This window comes from Fusarium tjaetaba (assembly GCF_013396195.1).
Source record: "Fusarium tjaetaba strain NRRL 66243 chromosome Unknown NRRL66243_c0000113, whole genome shotgun sequence".
NCBI classification, from domain to species: Eukaryota; Fungi; Ascomycota; class Sordariomycetes; order Hypocreales; family Nectriaceae; genus Fusarium; species Fusarium tjaetaba.
In genome coordinates this window covers 220,130-236,970 of record NW_023501309.1, presented here as the reverse complement: position 1 = coordinate 236,970, position 16,841 = coordinate 220,130, and the positions used below count along the sequence as shown (strand labels likewise).

Sequence of the window (16,841 nt, the reverse complement as noted above, 5' to 3'; positions counted from 1 at the left end):
GTCAGCCTTGGGGCTCCTGTACTGTTGAAGGGGACTTGGTTCTTTGGTCGCTGACCCCTGGATAGTGCCCATATGCCTGATGATACCATTGCTGGTATCGGTGTGCTTGGGAAACGTCTGGCGGACCTCCTGGTTGTGGGTAATGGTACATCGGGGGATGCGAAGCAGCGGTAGTACTCTGGTCTTGATCCTTGGCTGTCTTTTTGCGAAAGAAGAGCCAGACAGATAGCCCAGCGATTATGGCAGCGGCCGGAACGCCAACACCAAGTCCGATCTTCATGCCCTGGCTGTTGTCGGTCGTCCCAGTATTCGCTTCTTCCGTCTCGTCTGACGTAGGGCTTAGATCGGAGGACGTCGTCGTGGAGGCCGCAATGACTGTAGATGATGGTGTCTCAGCTGAAGAGGTGGTCTCGATCAAAGACGCGGATGAAGAGGTCACGTCGTTCTCAATATTGCCTTTCGAATCAAGAAAGACACCTCGTTTACCTGCGCAACATCCAGGATCGTCTTCTGAACAGCAGTAGCTGCCATCTTCGCATCGTTTTACGCGCGGGAATCGGTTGTTCCTCTCCTCTAGAAACGATCGTTAGCCTAGTTGAGAACTGCGTTATGGGACAAGGAACGGGCCGAGAACAAACCGTAAAGACAGATGGCGGCACATTTCTTCTTATCGTATGGTGCAACGGCACAAGGACCTCTCACGAACTCATTCTCTCCCTGTCCTTTGTTCTTGCAGAGTCGATTTGGCATGCAAGTTGCCCTCTCACCACAACACGCCGAGGAACCTGGGCACTGTTTGTTGTTGGTCCACTGCTTGCCATCGACACCCCAGCACACGCCCTGCTGAGCCATTGCTGGCTGCAATAGGGCGCAGGAAACACTCATAACAAGACTAAAATGCATATCTGGATATGTGAAAAGATCTTTTGGCGAAGGAAGACTGAGCAGCAGGTAGATGGCAGAAGTAGCATTACGGCCAGTACGAAGGGGACTCGGGAGGTCTTGGGCTTTTACCTACGGACAGTATCGAATTAGTGGTCGGGAACTTCTGTAACCGCCAGTTTTCAGCACCCTGCTCACTTGGCTGCATTTCCTGGGACAGGTCGAGCATTTCGATTGGATAGTACAGATAAGGGGATGTTACAGGTCTGAAGTTCTTCAGTCATGTGTCTTGTAAGCGAGACTTAGGGCAGATACTTCTGTACTCGTGGAGGGAGACTCTAGTATCTGGTTTACAGCCCTCCGATGACCAGCATCAAGCCATCAAAACCCAATGATAACATACCTTCCCGGTGATATTGAGTTGTTGACAATTCCATTCTGTAGAGCGATTTCATACTGGTACGCTGTTGGACAGTGAGTGCGAAGAGAAGTACACTCGTAACGAGGGGATTAAAATTACAATCCTTGTGCTTCTAATCCGTACCAACACTCAATTCATCGACCAACGGAAAGGCTGGTCTGGCTGGACGACTCGAGAGAGTTAATGATCAGCAAGTCAGGCCACTGAAGAAACTTGGGGCCCCTGCATGACGAGGCAGGGATTATCTCAAGCTTTGCGATTTCTCCACATAGCTGAACTCACGCACCTTGGCTGCATCTTAACATTCATGACATTCAGATTCCAGATGATACGGATAATATTTGCATCAAATATCGTACAGAACACAGAAGCTTTAATTATGAAGTATTGGGCTGAGGAAGATCTGGGATTTCCGAACTTCCTGAGCCAAGACTTTGCGCCAATGGGGGCGGCACAGCCTGATCCTTGGTTGGCTTGTTGGTTACAGGTCATTAAGCTGTTGGTTGTAGATAATGTGACATTCATCGGCGGTTGGACCAAGGCAGAAATCTCTGACAATACGAATCCAGGGGTGTCATCCTGACCCGCACGAAGGCTTAATTAGGTGCCGCTTACTGTGCTCTCCCATTTCCCATTCTCAATTCTTCATCACGTCACACGACCTTGAGCCTAAATCGACCATCTGTGAACATGTCGCTGGCAACAACATTCATAGTACGGCTCAGCCAAATGTTCAGAGACCCTCCTCGTGCTCTGGTGCGATTGAGTATCTTCGGCGGCCTTTCCCTTTTACTAGTTCTTATCGCCTGGAAGGGCTCGGCCAGCTTATCTTACAGCTGGACGCCACCAATCAGCGAGTTTGAGCTGAAGAACATCTCGCAAAAGGCGAAGCAATATGCCGAAAATCCTGTACAGGCTCCCTATAAAAGTACCTTCTGGGAGGTCGGTCAACGATCACGAGACTTGAGTCAGTGGCTGTCAAAGTCTGACAAACTTGACTCGACTTCGAAAGTTGGGCGGCAGCTCCGGGATGTTACGGAGATAACAGCCCAACAACTATTCCCTTTCCTCCGGAATCCACCACGGAACCCCGGTTCAACAACACCGCTCTCTGACCTCCGACACTCTTTTGACAGAGGATCCAGAGGAATTGTGATTCCTGTTGGGGGAGGAGAACAATCAGTTCGCTTCGCTGGCCACCTGATAGTGAGCTTGCGCAAAGTGTTGGACTGTCGCCTGCCTATACAGATTGTTTATGCGGGAGACGATGACTTGCCCAAAAAGGATCGCGAAATAATCACAAAACTTGATGGCGCATCTGATCTTGAGTTTCTTGACATCTTCACTGTCTTTGATGATACTACACTGAAGCTGAAAGACGGAGGATGGGCCATCAAGGCTTTTGCATTGCTTGGGTCGCACTTTGAAGAGGTCATCCTCCTAGATGCTGATGCTGTGTTCATTCAACAACCGGAAAGGCTGTTTGCGCAGAAAGCATACATAGAAAAAGGGGCGTTGCTATTCCACGACAGACTGCTTTGGCAACATGCTTTCAAAGAAAGGCACGAATGGTGGAAGGACCAGATCAAGGAGCCTTCAGCGGAGATGAACAAATCACTTGTATGGACAGAAGACTACGCTGAAGAATGTGATTCCGGTGTGGTAGTCCTCAACAAGGCCCGAGTAAGCACTCTTGTCGGTCTTCTGCATGTCGCATGGCAGAACACGTATGATGTTCGAGAGGAAGTCACTTACAGGCAAGGTCACGGGGACAAAGAGTCTTGGTGGCTTGGCCTTGAGCTTGGCGGATCCAGTTATGAGTTTGAGTCGCATTATGGTTCAATGATTGGCTGGGGTGAAGGCACAGGAGGAAATGTGACAAAGGTTTGTAGCTTTGTGATTGCTCACACTGATGAGAAGGACAAGCTGTTATGGTACAATAGAAGTTTGTTGAAGAACAAGCGGGTGGACCCAGATGGTTATGAAGTCCCAGAGTACTGGGTGATGGATGGCAAATGGCATAAAGGAAGAACAAAGGACGATATGAGCTGTATGACTGACACAGAAGTGCTGGAGCTGACAGCTGAGGAGAAGCGTGTGTTGCGAGAGAGCATCAAGATTGCGAAGGAGGTAGACATGGCTCTCAAAAGAACAGCATAGATATACCAAGCTTATTTAATCGATCAATTACGACCATGGAGGGTCAGTAATGGTGTTGGACTTAGTGTTTTGCCATATTGTAAGGCTTTAGTCATCAATAATTTTATGCTAGCACAATTGAAAGCGAGGGGCGGTGTTGGGCAAACGAAGAAGTGCATTGGTGCCCAATAAGATCAACTTGTTCTCATGAAGGAGGTGCATAGAATTATCCTATTGATTGAAGCTGTGAAAGCAGGCTGAGAAGATGACCACTAAAGTGCTCTGCAGCGGGCTGCAAATGTCACAGGATCAATGGTATTGGCTCATTCTCACCCAAGGCATGCGCAAGGCATTTTATTCTGGCCATTTCTTATCGCCATGCCTCTCACCCCCGCAAACTCCTCTCTTCTACCTGTCATCAACTTGTCAAATCTCACCAGTTGATACAATGACTGTGCCTGCCTTTGGATTCTCCGCCGGCGACTTTGTTAGCGCTGTGAATTTGATCGTCGACATCACCAAAGCGTTGAAGAATACAGGCGGCGCAGCAGAAGATTATCTTCAAGTACTGGCCGATTTAAACCTTTTGAAAGACGTTTTGTCGCACCTCCAGCAACAGCAAACGGGCACGACGAGGCAAAGAAGCAGTAACCCCTTTGCAGAGCACGCGCGGAAACAAGCAGACCTCACTTTATCTACACTCGCAAACTTCCTTGACCTGATATCCAAATTCGATGCTAGCCTGGGCCCTCAAAGATCGCCAGCATGGTACCGCGGTGTTGGTAGAAAGGCGCAGTGGGCGCTTGTCTATTCGAAGCACGTCGATGATCTGCGTTCAAGGATTGGGACACAGATTCAGACATTAAACCTTGTCACTCAACTACAGGAAGAGTATTCAGGCCTCTTGATGACTGTCCACCGTATGCTGACTGTGACGCAAGCGACCGAAACGACCTCAATGAGCTGAATAGCCAGCTCAGTATGATCAGAGTCCAGAATGACCAGGTCCTAACACAACTCCAAGAACGGTATATCTTACTTATAAGCCTTTCAATATGAATAGTTTTGACCAGTTTCTGTAGTCGAATTATTAGTATTGAAGAACTTCGAGAACAACTGAGTTTGCTTGACTTTCAGGACGACGAGCATCAACCTGATAATGCACATACGTCGCCTCAAGCTACTGAAAACTCTTTATCAAGCACAAGTCACCGAACGGTAGTAACAGACTTGGAAGAGCCCGACGGTGATGTGACTGCAGCCCTGGGAGATCAGCCTAGTAATCCCTCTCAACAAGACATGACTAGCGTACAAGAAGAGACTACCCAGACGCTCTTACCAAAACTGTAGGTAAATGCCACCGAGTTTTATCTCTCATGAACTGACCCTCCGCTCCAGTATCCGCGCTGTCACACGAGATCTGCACAACCTCATTATGAAGGCCTGGTTATTGTTCCCAGGGTTAATGAGACATTATTCTCGCCTGTGCACGTCGATCTCTATGCCACCTCTCCTTGTACTTGCGGAGAATATCAGCTTTGAAGACGTGCTCGGGCGCCGAACGACGTTACAGTTTGACTTTTTCAGGCACTGGGCGGTAAGAAATATTGCAGCACATTGCTTACACTGTAGCTAACTGTGTACCAGAATGTTGATATATTTCTCAATAAGCAATTTGAGAACTGTCCAGGCCAACGGTATATTGCCAAGAAGCAATATTTCTTACTCGGTGCAGATTTAGCTACCAATAAGCCGAACTCCAATGTTGAGATTGCTTGGAAAGCAATGGCCCGCCCCGGATGCCAAATCTCGATGTCGATAAAGATGATTACAGAACAGCAGGTTGTTTCAGACGCCAAGTGCCCCAACCCTGGCTGTAACGGCCGCTCACGTAAAATAAGCGGCGAGGAAACTTTTACATGCCAGAAGTGCGATCTAGTGTACTCCATGCTACCCAAAATCCCGGTAGCAGAACCAGTATACGGCTTAATCCCACGCTGGCGACGGGGACAAGCCTCTGAAACAAATCAAGACATTGTCGGACTGGATCAGCAAATTGCTTGCTTCAAGAAAGTACACATATTGGCACCTGCGATGAACGAAACTTCTACAGTAAGAACTACATTCCAAGGGAAGAGTCCATTGCAATCGAGCAAGAACAAACGCAGAAAAGTCATGTATGTCTGGACATGTTGCAGCTGTGGACATGATGGCATGAAAATAACGACGGATGCTTGTCCAAGCTGCGGGTCTTCTCGCTGTCCCAATTGCAATGTGACCAGAAAATACATAAGATCTTGATTGGCCTCTGGCTGTAATGAAAAGTATACCATAACGGCAGCTGCAGCGCCAACAGAACAACTGAAGTGTGACATGATCAGGCGTTGGAGCTCGGGATTGATGCTTATCGTTGGGGCAGTGCCATCAACAATAGTTTTCTTATATGACCAATATTGTCCAGTTTTCCTTCTTCTATAGCGGTACCTGGGCTCTATTTTCGTAAATACAGACCTGATTCCTTCTTGGTTGTGTATGAGCTATCAATCGTTTGAGCGAAAGGATTACACTATTGCAATCCTAACCAGACTTCCCCCAATATATACGTGCTAAGCCTCGACCTTGTGAAAGCAAGCTGGATACACAACGCTCAGAGTTGAAGAGTGATCTTTAACTGCATTAGCTTATTCTATGATGTTTACATGACTTTACTGCCTAGTGTGGTGGCGAGACCGCCGATTCGAGATAATTCCAAAGGCTGCTGAAAGCTGACATCGTAAAAGTGCCTGGGCTGTTGATTTACAGTCCTCAATCAGCACAGACAGTACCTGAGCTAAACCCTGGCTTCAACGCTAAGTTCTTAACTTTAGTAGGTGTCTCAGCAGTGTCCGATACGTGTAAGCAACGCCGCGGGGTCAGTGAGTGAGCCGGCAGTGTCCGAAAGTGGTTAAACACCGCTCCACTACAGTTCAAGGATCCGACACAGGCAGTGCTACGGTACTGCAAGTCCCGCTTTCGGGGGCTTGCCGCATACAGATCGTATCCATGGGATGCTATGGCTTTGCCCTCAGGGTCATTTCAGTTAAGAAGAACGATCGATATATAGAGTCCGTTGACATAGAACTCGTGGGCTATTCTATTGGTGTGTCGTCCCTTTTGGAATTTAATTAGATCCTCCCAAGATCATTAATGGGATAAAATATATCGACCATGGACAACTTCAATTCAATCGCGTTCGAGCGCTTGCTGAGCCCCTCGGGGCTGCTTGGCCTCACTGGAGTTTGGCTCGGTTATCGCGTCGTGCTGGCTCTTTACAACGTCTCTCCTTTCCACCCTCTGTCCAAATTCCCTGGGCCCAAAATTGCCGCCGCTTCATACTTGTATGAGGCATACTATGACTGGATTCTCATGGGTCGGTATGGTAGGAGAATAGAGAAGATGCATGAGCAGTATGGTGAGTACTTGACGAGGACTTACTTCTAAGATTAGAAGTGACTAATATGCCCTGAAGGTCCCATCGTGCGCGTCAGCCCTGATGAGCTTCACTGCAGCGACCCCTACTTTGCCGATGAGATATACACGGGAAAGCCAGGTAGAAGTACGTCTATTTCACTACCCTCCTCGGCTCGATGAAGCCCTTGCGCTTACAATTCCTCCAGTCCGCGATAAATGGCAGCATCACCTCAAAATAGCAGGCGCTGGCCCAGTCTCAATGGCAACCGGCACAGCTTGACCGCACGAGCTACATCGCAAACGTCGGGCTGCCCATGCACGTTTCTTCTCACGTGGACAAGTTCTCAAGCTTGAAGATGAAGTGTACAACTACGCTAAGCTCGCTATTGAGAAAATGCTCCGCTGGACCGGCAAGGAGGCATTCGAAGTCAAGGGCGCCTTCAACTGTTATACTGCCGATGTCTTCTCCCAGTACGCATTTGGAGAGCCTATGGGATTTATCGAGCAGGAGGGCTGGGAGCCCAACTTTGGAACTTGGACTTCGTCATTCTTGACAACCACTTATATGAGTACGTCTTTGGAGAGCGCTTTCTAGTAGACAGTTATGCTGATTGGATGGCGAATAGTGCGTCACAACGGGTTTGCCAGGCGAATGGCCGATATCCTCCCCATTTTCGCGAATTATATGGGCGACGATGTCAAGAGGATAATGCACCAGATGCATCACGTTATCCCAGCCTATATCAAGACTGCCCTGGCAAATCCCGATGGCGGCCGTGTCTTTAACGAGATTCTGAACTCCAACGTCCTGCCTGAGGAAGAGAAGAGCATTTATCGTCTCTCGGGTGAGGGATTTGTCTTTCTTGTTGCTGGAACAGAAACCACTGCAGTAAGTTCACTCACAACATTGGACAGGTCGAATCGTTCTAATTGACTTGATACAGGCTATTCTGACTGTCATGACGTTTCACCTCCTTCATCAACCCAAGATCTATGCTCGTCTAATGAAAGACCTTGAAGGCGTAGATCAGAACAACCTCAAATGGGCACAGCTCGAGCAGAGACCATACCTTTGGGCCCTCGTTCAGGAGGCCTTGCGACACCAGCCTGGTGCGGCCGCTAGGTCAGCCCGTATCGCCCGTGAGGAGGAGCTCTACTACAAGAGTCAAGATGAAAAGACGCAATTTGTAATTCCCCGAGGTACACCTGTAAGCATGACTGCCATGATCAACCACTGGGACACGCGGCTGTTTCCGGACCCCGACGCATTCAACCCTGATCGCTGGTTGTTGCCCGATGGCAAGCCAGATTATACGCTGCAAAAGTTCCTCATCTCGTTCTCGAAGGGATCTAGGGTTTGCGTTGGTGAGAGGTAGGTCTTAGCCTTGTTCCCCGTTGTCGAGTTCGGGGCATGTCCAAGTCGAAGTCTCCAGGCTAACAGATGTGCATCACAGTCTTGCGCTATGCGAGATCTACATCATGGCCGCCCTGATGGCGTTTCTAATTATTCCCAAAGCCGAACTTTTCGAGACTACGATTGAGGATCTCACATATGACCATGACTTGGTGGTGTTACAGACGAAGAAAGGACACATCTCGACTCGCATCAAGATCGCATGATTCGCGAGGGACTATCAAAGCGTCGACTTCAGCAATGGAACGACCTTCCATGGCGCTAAGACAACAATTTGGGACTGTGTCTAAGAACTTAATAGAGTTAGATTTAAAGATAAGAAAGATACATGATGCTAGTCTTTATAATGCCCCCTAGTACAAGCGTTGTGTAGTTGTACAGGCCCTCACCCATGATGGCCAGTGGCGCACATGGGTGATCAGGATACAGGGTTTGACCGCGTCAATCTCACTGCCCTTTGACACCAATGAACTAACAGGGGCTTTGCGTACCCGAGAAAGTTGCAAGGCAACTAAGATCTGTGTCCACCAAGTGCTCCCTTCAAAAATGTCAAGAAGGGCCAGAATGTTGGACAGTGGTTCCACATGGAATTAGGTGGTGTGTCTCAGAGTCTTTCCATGGAGGAGTTGGTAGTGTAGGTATCTTGTTTCATTCTTGTATGAGTCACTAAAAGTCTATAAAAGTGTCTGGTTTTGTCCCAGTTCGTAAACTTCGCACCATCCATGCCAGGGCCTTCTCTTAGTCCTCAGCAAGTGAGGGTGAGCGGTCCCAGTACACCTGCAACTCCAGGCCATGAAAGCAGTCAAAGGTATAGCTTCGCCACACGGTGGACCTAAGCTGTGCGTATCCTTGGCCTATGGGCCTGTGGTTCCTGTTGAATAACTATGCGCGGCTTCGCGTTCTCCGTCAGGTATGGTCTCTGACGCAGGACCTCCCTGAAGTAGCTGGGTCGACCGTCCTCTTCGACGAGCTCCAGAAGCCGATCGGCTTTGAAATCGACCATCAGGCCGCTAAGCCATTCACCATCTGCCATCAACACAACGCTGCAATGCCATGGCGTCGTGAAACCGCTCTTGGTGTTGAGTAAGCTGAGAGAAATTTTGTTCTCGCCAGTTGACTGATGGATGCTGAGACGCAAGTGGTTTGGGAAGCGTGCTTTGACTGCTCCCGCAAAAGACTAACCACGGGAGAGATTCTGTTAGCCATACGTACTCGGATGGGTATCGAAAAGGCCAAGTTAGTAAACTGGAAACTTACATATCCACGGATCAGCATCTGCTTAGCCAGATACTTGACATCCTTCCTGTACTTTGCACTGCTCTTGGCTGGACCGAAAATGTGCTGCAGATCCGACTTGAGGAATCGGCAGTACCCCTTGTATGTCCCGAGCGTGTCCGGATTTACGGCGATTTCGTGGTCAATGTCAAGATCGCCGTCACGGCCATACTTGTTAAATAGGGTCCGACGGAAGTTAGTTGCGTTGGCAACGTACGTGAGCTCATTAAGTTCATTGGGTAGACCCTTCACTGCGACCAAATCCTGTAGACGGGAGAATGAGAGATGAGAGAAGCCCTTGCGATCGGCCATGGCTCGCAGCGCCGATCCATAGCGCCAGGTCTCCTGATCGGAAATGCCCAGCAAGTCTAGATAATGTCAGTAATGTGCCATTAGGCGTGAAAGCTTTCACTCTGCTTGGAGTGAGGGATACAGAGGAGGAACGTACCATTGTAAACCAGACCGTCCGAGATGATAGTCAGTTCGGCCCCTGGCTCATAGAACTGGCCAATTGTGACACATATGGAGTTCAGTCTTGCAAGTGCTAACTCTTCAGCCTTATCTGGGAGGTTGCCCAGCACCTTTTCGACCTTGTTTGCTGACTTGAATGGGAATGCTGGCAGACACATCACTACCTTTTGCTGTGATCTGACAAAGCGTGAGACAACAGCTAGGAACTTCGGCCTGCCGGCGCTATGCAGTTCCTCGGTGCTGTCGAACTTGTGAAGAGAATATTCAAGAATGACATCGAGGATTCTGTTCGAAGTCTCGGAGACTTTGGCCTCTTCACAGTCTTCCATTCTGTCATCTGTGGCGGGAGGGCCCGTCATCTCGCTGGGCACACTGGAACGGGAGGATTTGGTTGACATTGTGTCGTCGAAGGAGATGTCTGATCCAGCTACAGTGACAGCCGGTGTCTTCAGTTTCAAGACGTCGGAAGGGCTCTGATGATCAATATCGATGGACATGGCGACCAAACTACATATGAATTGTATGATGGAGAATTAAATGACTGCTGATAAACATGCAATAGTGCTGAAGTTGAGGTGTCGTAGAAGTCATAATCTAGAACAAGCCGTACATATAGTGTCACGTCCAACACCGATCTAATCTGGGACTGAGGACTGAGTGTAAGAGGCTTTGATCCTTCACCAAAGAGATTGACAGACATGCTCAGCCTGAATTTATCCGGGATAATGCCAGAAGAAGGAAGACGATGTCTGCCTCATCTCAACCCAAGTGAGGCAAAGCCCGCCATTGTCATTTGGTAGCTGGCATTTGCGAATATCATGCCGGGGGCCACTGCACTAGCAAGGGAACATGGCTAGCCAGGCCACCGCAAAAGGCACTGAGGGTCGGGACATTGCCGTTTCAGGTCCACCGCCGGTAGCTATCTTACCTTGGAGCGTCTGAGGTGAGATGCTAGTGGATCGGGACGGGACCCCAGCATAGAGACAGGGATACTCTCTAGACTAAGGTACCTAAGCGCCCGCCCCCAATTTTCGGACAGACTGTGCTGAGACCTTCTGTTGTGTCACCCAGAAGCAGGATTCCTCTCCTTCTCTCTTCTCTTCTGGCCGACGGAACAATCTCACAATCGCATTCCCTCATCTCTTACTTTCGCCTGAAGAAGCCGGTCTTCTCAGTGCACCTCTCCGCAAACTATACCCACGGTACTCAGCCTAGGTAGTTAACGTTAGTTGGTTACAGCGATCTGACGGTGCGTTGAAGATCCATTTAGCGGCCCAGCTGGTAGACTAGTGGCCTGGCGCGCTTGGGAGGCCCTCCACCACGCCAACTCCACCACCAAAGAGGCTCTGCGAATTGCTTGCTGTGAATTGCTTGCTATCTCTGTCGTGTCACTGCGATGAGACAAATCTATGAGCGTCTTCCAGAACACGGCGATGACGGAAATGCCAGTGCCACGAGGCTTTCAGCGCACACGAGCGTGCATCTGGCAACAACCACGCTGCAGGTCGGCGGCATGACGTGTGTCGCCAATTGACTTTCGTTCCTTGCGTTCTCTAGCTAACATTGTAACCTCAACAGATGCGGTTCCTGCACATCGGCCGTGGGATCCGGCTTCAAAGGCGTCGACGGCGTTGGAACAGTCTCCATCAGCCTCGTAATGGAGCGCGCCGTGGTTACGCATGACCCAGAGATTATACCGGCCGAGAAAATACCGGAGATCATCGAAGACCGTGGATTTGATGCTGAGGTTCTATCGATCCATCGTTCCAACCCCGCGACTACTCAATTGAACGGCCATTTGTCTGACCAGAACCCTGCGATTGCGAGCGAAACCGAGTCTGTGATGACTACTGCGACAACCACTTTCGCCATTGAGGGCATGACTTGTGGCTCCTGCACATCCGCCGTTGAAGCCGGCTTCAATGGCGTGGCTGGCGTGCTCAAGTTCAACATTAGCCTTTTGGCGGAACGAGCTGTTATCACTTATGACGAGACGAAGATTTCGGCGGAGAAGATTGCCGAGATTATCGACGATCGCGGATTTGATGTCACTATTCTGTCGACGCAGCGCGACTCGTTCCATCAGGGAGGAGACACGACTACCGCTCAGTTCAAGGTCTTTGGCTGCAACGATGCGACTTCTGCCCAGAATCTGGAGGAAGGCCTCACAGCAGCCCAGGGCATACGGTCCGCATCTATCAGCCTCAGAACGAACCGCTTGATAGTCGTCTACCAGCCCAGGACTATAGGGCTGCGTGGCATCGTTGAGACAATAGAGGCGCAAGGCTTAAATGCCCTCGTTGCAAGTGGCGAGGATAACAACGCGCAGCTTGAGTCTCTGGCCAAAACGCGTGAGATTACGGAGTGGCGGACAGCGTTCAGGACGTCACTTGCCTTCGCGATCCCCGTTCTGTTCATCGGCATGATTATTCCGATGGCATTCCCAGTGATCGACATTGGACGTTTTGAACTTATACCCGGTCTATTCCTGGGTGACATTGTATGTCTCGTTCTCACTCTGCCTGTTCAATTCGGGATTGGCAAGAGGTTCTACATTACTGGGTACAAATCCCTTAAACATAGGTCACCAACAATGGATGTTCTCGTTGTTCTCGGCACATCATGTGCCTTCGTTTTCAGCGTCTTCTCCATGCTCATCTCGGTCCTCCTTGAGCCACATTCTAAACCTTCCACGATCTTCGACACATGCACCATGCTCATCACGTTCATTACACTGTCTCGGTGGCTTGAGAACCGGGCCAAAGGTCAGACTTCTAAGGCACTGTCTCGTCTTATGTCATTAGCTCCCTCCACAGCTACCATTTATACTGATCCCATCGCCGTGGAAAAGGCAGCTGAGAGCTGGGCAAAGTCGTCTGACGAGTCTCCAACGCCTAAGCCATCACGGACTCATGAACCTGGGGCCTCTGCTTGGGAGGAAAAGACAATCCCAACAGAGCTACTTGAGGTTGATGACATTGTAGTCATCCGGCCTGGAGACAAGATTCCAGCAGACGGCATTCTGGTCCGAGGCACTACATATGTTGACGAAAGTATGGTTACTGGAGAAGCCATGCCTGTCCAGAAGCACGTTGGTGATAGCATTGTCGCCGGCACTGTCAACGGCGATGGGCGCGTCGATGTCCGTGTTACTCGGGCTGGACATGACACCCAGCTAAGTCAGATTGTCAAGCTAGTGCAAGACGCGCAAACTGCCCGTGCTCCCATTCAGCAGCTGGTTGATACAATAGCCGGCTACTTTGTCCCCGTGATTCTTATCCTCGGTCTCGGTACGTTCCTTGTGTGGATGGTCCTATGTCATGTTTTATCCCATCCGCCGGAGATCTTCCTAGAAGATAATAGTGGCGGCAGAGTCGTAGTCTGCGTTAAGCTGTGTATCTCCGTCATTGTCTTTGCTTGTCCGTGTGCTCTTGGACTAGCTACACCCACGGCCGTGATGGTTGGCACTGGAGTCGGTGCAGAAAACGGAATCCTGATCAAGGGAGGGGCTGTCCTGGAACGTATAACCAAGGTCACGCAGGTTGTCCTCGACAAAACCGGCACAATTACCTACGGTAAGATGAGTGTTGCCAGCATCGGTCTCGTCCCGCAATGGACAAGAAGCGAGGTCACTCAACGACTGTGGTGGTCCATCGTCGGCTTAGCAGAGATGGGCAGTGAACATCCTATAGGCAAGGCTATACTCGGGGCTGCAAAGAACGAGCTAGGCATGTCGCCCGAAGGAACCATTGATGGTAGCGTCGGAGACTTCAAAGCAGTCGTGGGCAAGGGCGTCAGTGTAACTGTCGAGCCAGCTACCACCAACAGGTCACGATACTTGGTACTGGTTGGCAACCTCATATTCTTGCAAGATAATGGTATCAATGTCCCGGAGGATGCTGTCGAGGCCGCAGAGAAGCTCAATCTGTCAGCTGGGGCCGGCGCATCGGGGGCCAAGGGCAATGCTCACAGTGCTGGAACCACCAACATTTTCGTCGCCATTGACGGCCTTTACACTGGCCATCTATGCCTCTCCGACACAATTAAAGAGGATGCTGCGGCAACTATATCGGTCCTGCACCGCATGGGAATAAAGACCGCCATAGTCACCGGCGACCAACGGTCTACCGCACTCGCCGTCGCCTCTGCCGTGGGCATCGACGTCAACAATGTTTACGCTGGCGTTAACCCTGATCAGAAGCAAGCTATCGTACGAGAGTTCCAGGACAGCGGTGAGGTTGTCGGCATGATCGGCGACGGCATTAATGACTCACCGGCACTCGTCACGGCCGACGTGGGCATCGCTATGGCAAGCGGAACAGATGTCGCAATGGAGGCGGCGGATATGGTACTCATGAGGCCCACAGAGCTTATGATCATACCATCATCACTGGCGCTTACGCGTACTATCTTCCGTCGTATCAAGATAAACCTCGGATGGGCATGCATCTACAACGCTATTGGCCTCCCGATTGCGATGGGCTTCTTCCTTCCGTTCGGGCTGAGCGTCCATCCTATAATGGCGAGTCTTGCGATGGCCTTTAGCAGTGTGACGGTGGTGGTCAGTAGCCTGATGCTTAACTCCTGGACAAGGCCTGTTTGGATGGACGAGATGGCAAAGAACGGCGGCATTGAGCCCAGGGTAGAGACGTGGAAATGGGGAAGTGGCATCGTCGGCTGGGTAAGGGAAGTGATAGGACGCAGAGGCAAGGTTGCAGAAGTTGGGTATGTGCCATTACAGGACATGGAAGGATGAACTTATATGTACATTATTGTCTTGACATGTGTTGTAACAATGAAGTGTGTCTGGTGAGCTGCATTTCCGTCCAAAGTACAACCTCCATCTATGCTGTTGATTGGTAAGGCGTGAAATGCAAGCACCAGCTATCAGGTCTATCAACTTGAAGAAAGTTTCTTAAAACACACTACAGGTAGGATAATACGATGTCAATGATTCCACATTACATCTGACCATTTCCAACTCAAAATACTGTCAAATTTAGAACAGCAAATTAATGGATGATACCTTTCTTTTAGTAACTTGGGCAAACAACCATCAAAGTGTGAATATGAATATGCGCTCAATGTATTTGGAACGTCAGTCTAACTATCATTCAGATCTACTACAATTGTATCCTGGTTCTCTCGTAATCTTACAACGCCGCCATCGCTTTTGGTATAAGCAACTCTCGCGTTTTCCTGACCCGAGCCCCATCCTCCTTACTCTTGAAGTACCTGCCCGTCTTGTAGCTCCAGACGAGACTACCAAGGGCATGGTTCTTCTCGACCTCGAGATAGCCAAGGAGCGCGCGATCGGCCTCCTCACCGAAGCATGGGAGCTCCGATAGTGCTCTGTAATATCGTCTGTAACAGTTGTTGATCATAACCCCGACTTCGTTCATAGCCTGCTGGGTTGAGAGTCCCTTGGCCTTGAGCAGGCGGACCATATTGTGATCAACACCAAGACGAAGATCCTTCTCGTAGGAAAGAATGTCGTTGACTAACAGGATCTGGTCGCTGATGATGACCATAATCTCGAACACTAAAGGATGATCCGCTACCTCCTCTGGCAGATCAATCCCATAAGCCCACTCATTGTTGACCAGCGCAGGATAGGCACCAAGAGAGCCTCGCCGCATGGCCATGTATTCCTCCGGACCACGTGTGAAGGACCGGCCCTCCACATTTGTCCTAACCTGCGCAACCAGCCCCTCCCAGTAGAGCTCATGTGCCCACATCCAGCGCCTGTAGAAGCGCTCTGACGATGGCTTTCCTGCGTAGAAGCCCTCTGGGCTTTGCTTGACGCGATCACACAATGTCTGGAACACGTAGCGGATAGGGTGTTCCGAGTCGGCGGTATATCGCGGGGCAGTACCCTCCATGATCTCACGTGTCCTGGCAATCTCATTGATGGCACCATCAAGGTCATTGCAGAGGTGGCCTTCGTCGAACTGGTCGTCGAACAGGAAGGCCCATGAGTTCCAATCGGCTGACGTACGTAGGGCGAACGCGCTGCAGTCAGGAGCCCAGATACTTGCGAGATAGGTGAAGTCAACTCGTTTGTTTCTGCTGGCCCACTTGGCATCGGCGTTGATCACACTTTTTATAGTCAGTCCGTTTGAATCATCAAAGAGGTATGCTTGATGCATGAGATATAACTTACGAAGAAATCCATCCGTCAGCGTCGGCTTTAACACCGGCATAATGGGGGTTCTCACGAGCTGGGACCGACATAAGTGAGCTGAAGAGGTCGGGAAGAACGAGAACCTCCATCTCGGCACGATCTTGAAATTGATCATGGTCGGGGACGTTGTGGACCCCGTTCCCATTGGCCATCCTGGACTTGACCTCAAGTTTGGTGTTGATGCGAATCTCGTCCCCGTTCGTCATCTCGGACTCAGAACCACTATCAAATTTGACCATGATTCCACTGTGTTGTTGGATTTGGATGCACTAGGCTAAATGAGTAGTATCAAGTTGAGTTTATAAATGTCTCTAAAAGTTGTCAATATATGGAAGCATCGTCTGCTGTAGAGCAGATCTCTGGTACATTTAAGACGTGGCGTTCGCCGAGGGATCTTCTCATGCAGGCTGTGGCTCTGTTGTCTCGATTGGGAAAGACGCCGACTCTACGGAAAAGGAATAACAACGTAGTGAAAACGTTCATGTGCCGGCACTAGGAATAAAATTCTCCATATGAGGCTTGATCCGGTTGCTTCTTTTCAGTGCCGGACAAACCCCCGAAAGGCCGTAAGACATAACGCTCCGGTCAGCTGACGTGAGCCTCAT

The 16,841-nt window shown here is 50.0% G+C and overlaps 7 protein-coding genes across 7 annotated transcripts; 4 read left to right on the top strand and 3 right to left on the bottom strand.

Annotated features, from left to right (window-relative positions):
- Position 1: 1 nt before the first annotated feature.
- Positions 2-852, bottom strand: FTJAE_5945 (uncharacterized protein; the record flags this gene model as incomplete). Its single annotated transcript, XM_037352506.1, has 2 exons — positions 2-573; positions 639-852. 2 exons carry the CDS (start codon positions 850-852, stop codon positions 2-4), a joined length of 786 nt encoding a protein of 261 aa, XP_037206999.1.
- Positions 853-1,993: 1,141 nt separating this feature from the next.
- On the top strand, positions 1,994-3,463 carry FTJAE_5944 (MNT3-alpha-1 3-mannosyltransferase responsible for adding the terminal mannose; the record flags this gene model as incomplete). The annotated part of the gene is made up of 1 exon (XM_037352505.1): positions 1,994-3,463. One exon carries the CDS (start codon positions 1,994-1,996, stop codon positions 3,461-3,463), a length of 1,470 nt encoding a protein of 489 aa, XP_037206998.1.
- Positions 3,464-3,890: 427 nt separating this feature from the next.
- FTJAE_5943 (uncharacterized protein) lies at positions 3,891-6,188 on the top strand (the record flags this gene model as incomplete). The annotated part of the gene is made up of 6 exons (XM_037352504.1): positions 3,891-4,333; positions 4,384-4,470; positions 4,525-4,788; positions 4,841-5,039; positions 5,090-5,554; positions 6,159-6,188. 6 exons carry the CDS (start codon positions 3,891-3,893, stop codon positions 6,186-6,188), a joined length of 1,488 nt encoding a protein of 495 aa, XP_037206997.1.
- A 461-nt stretch (positions 6,189-6,649) lies between these two features.
- Positions 6,650-8,512, top strand: FTJAE_5942 (trichodiene oxygenase; the record flags this gene model as incomplete). Its single annotated transcript, XM_037352503.1, has 6 exons — positions 6,650-6,893; positions 6,951-7,037; positions 7,234-7,461; positions 7,519-7,781; positions 7,837-8,264; positions 8,347-8,512. 6 exons carry the CDS (start codon positions 6,650-6,652, stop codon positions 8,510-8,512), a joined length of 1,416 nt encoding a protein of 471 aa, XP_037206996.1.
- A 626-nt stretch (positions 8,513-9,138) lies between these two features.
- On the bottom strand, positions 9,139-10,549 carry FTJAE_5941 (ABC1 transport; the record flags this gene model as incomplete). Its single annotated transcript, XM_037352502.1, has 3 exons — positions 9,139-9,483; positions 9,564-9,949; positions 10,030-10,549. 3 exons carry the CDS (start codon positions 10,547-10,549, stop codon positions 9,139-9,141), a joined length of 1,251 nt encoding a protein of 416 aa, XP_037206995.1.
- An 899-nt stretch (positions 10,550-11,448) lies between these two features.
- FTJAE_5940 (Cu2+-exporting ATPase) lies at positions 11,449-14,808 on the top strand (the record flags this gene model as incomplete). The annotated part of the gene is made up of 2 exons (XM_037352501.1): positions 11,449-11,570; positions 11,631-14,808. The coding sequence occupies 2 exons, from the start codon at positions 11,449-11,451 to the stop codon at positions 14,806-14,808; spliced, it is 3,300 nt and encodes a 1,099-aa protein (XP_037206994.1).
- A 397-nt stretch (positions 14,809-15,205) lies between these two features.
- FTJAE_5939 (presilphiperfolan-8-beta-ol synthase) lies at positions 15,206-16,475 on the bottom strand (the record flags this gene model as incomplete). Its single annotated transcript, XM_037352499.1, has 2 exons — positions 15,206-16,151; positions 16,216-16,475. The coding sequence occupies 2 exons, from the start codon at positions 16,473-16,475 to the stop codon at positions 15,206-15,208; spliced, it is 1,206 nt and encodes a 401-aa protein (XP_037206993.1).
- Between the last annotated feature and the right edge of the window lie 366 nt (positions 16,476-16,841).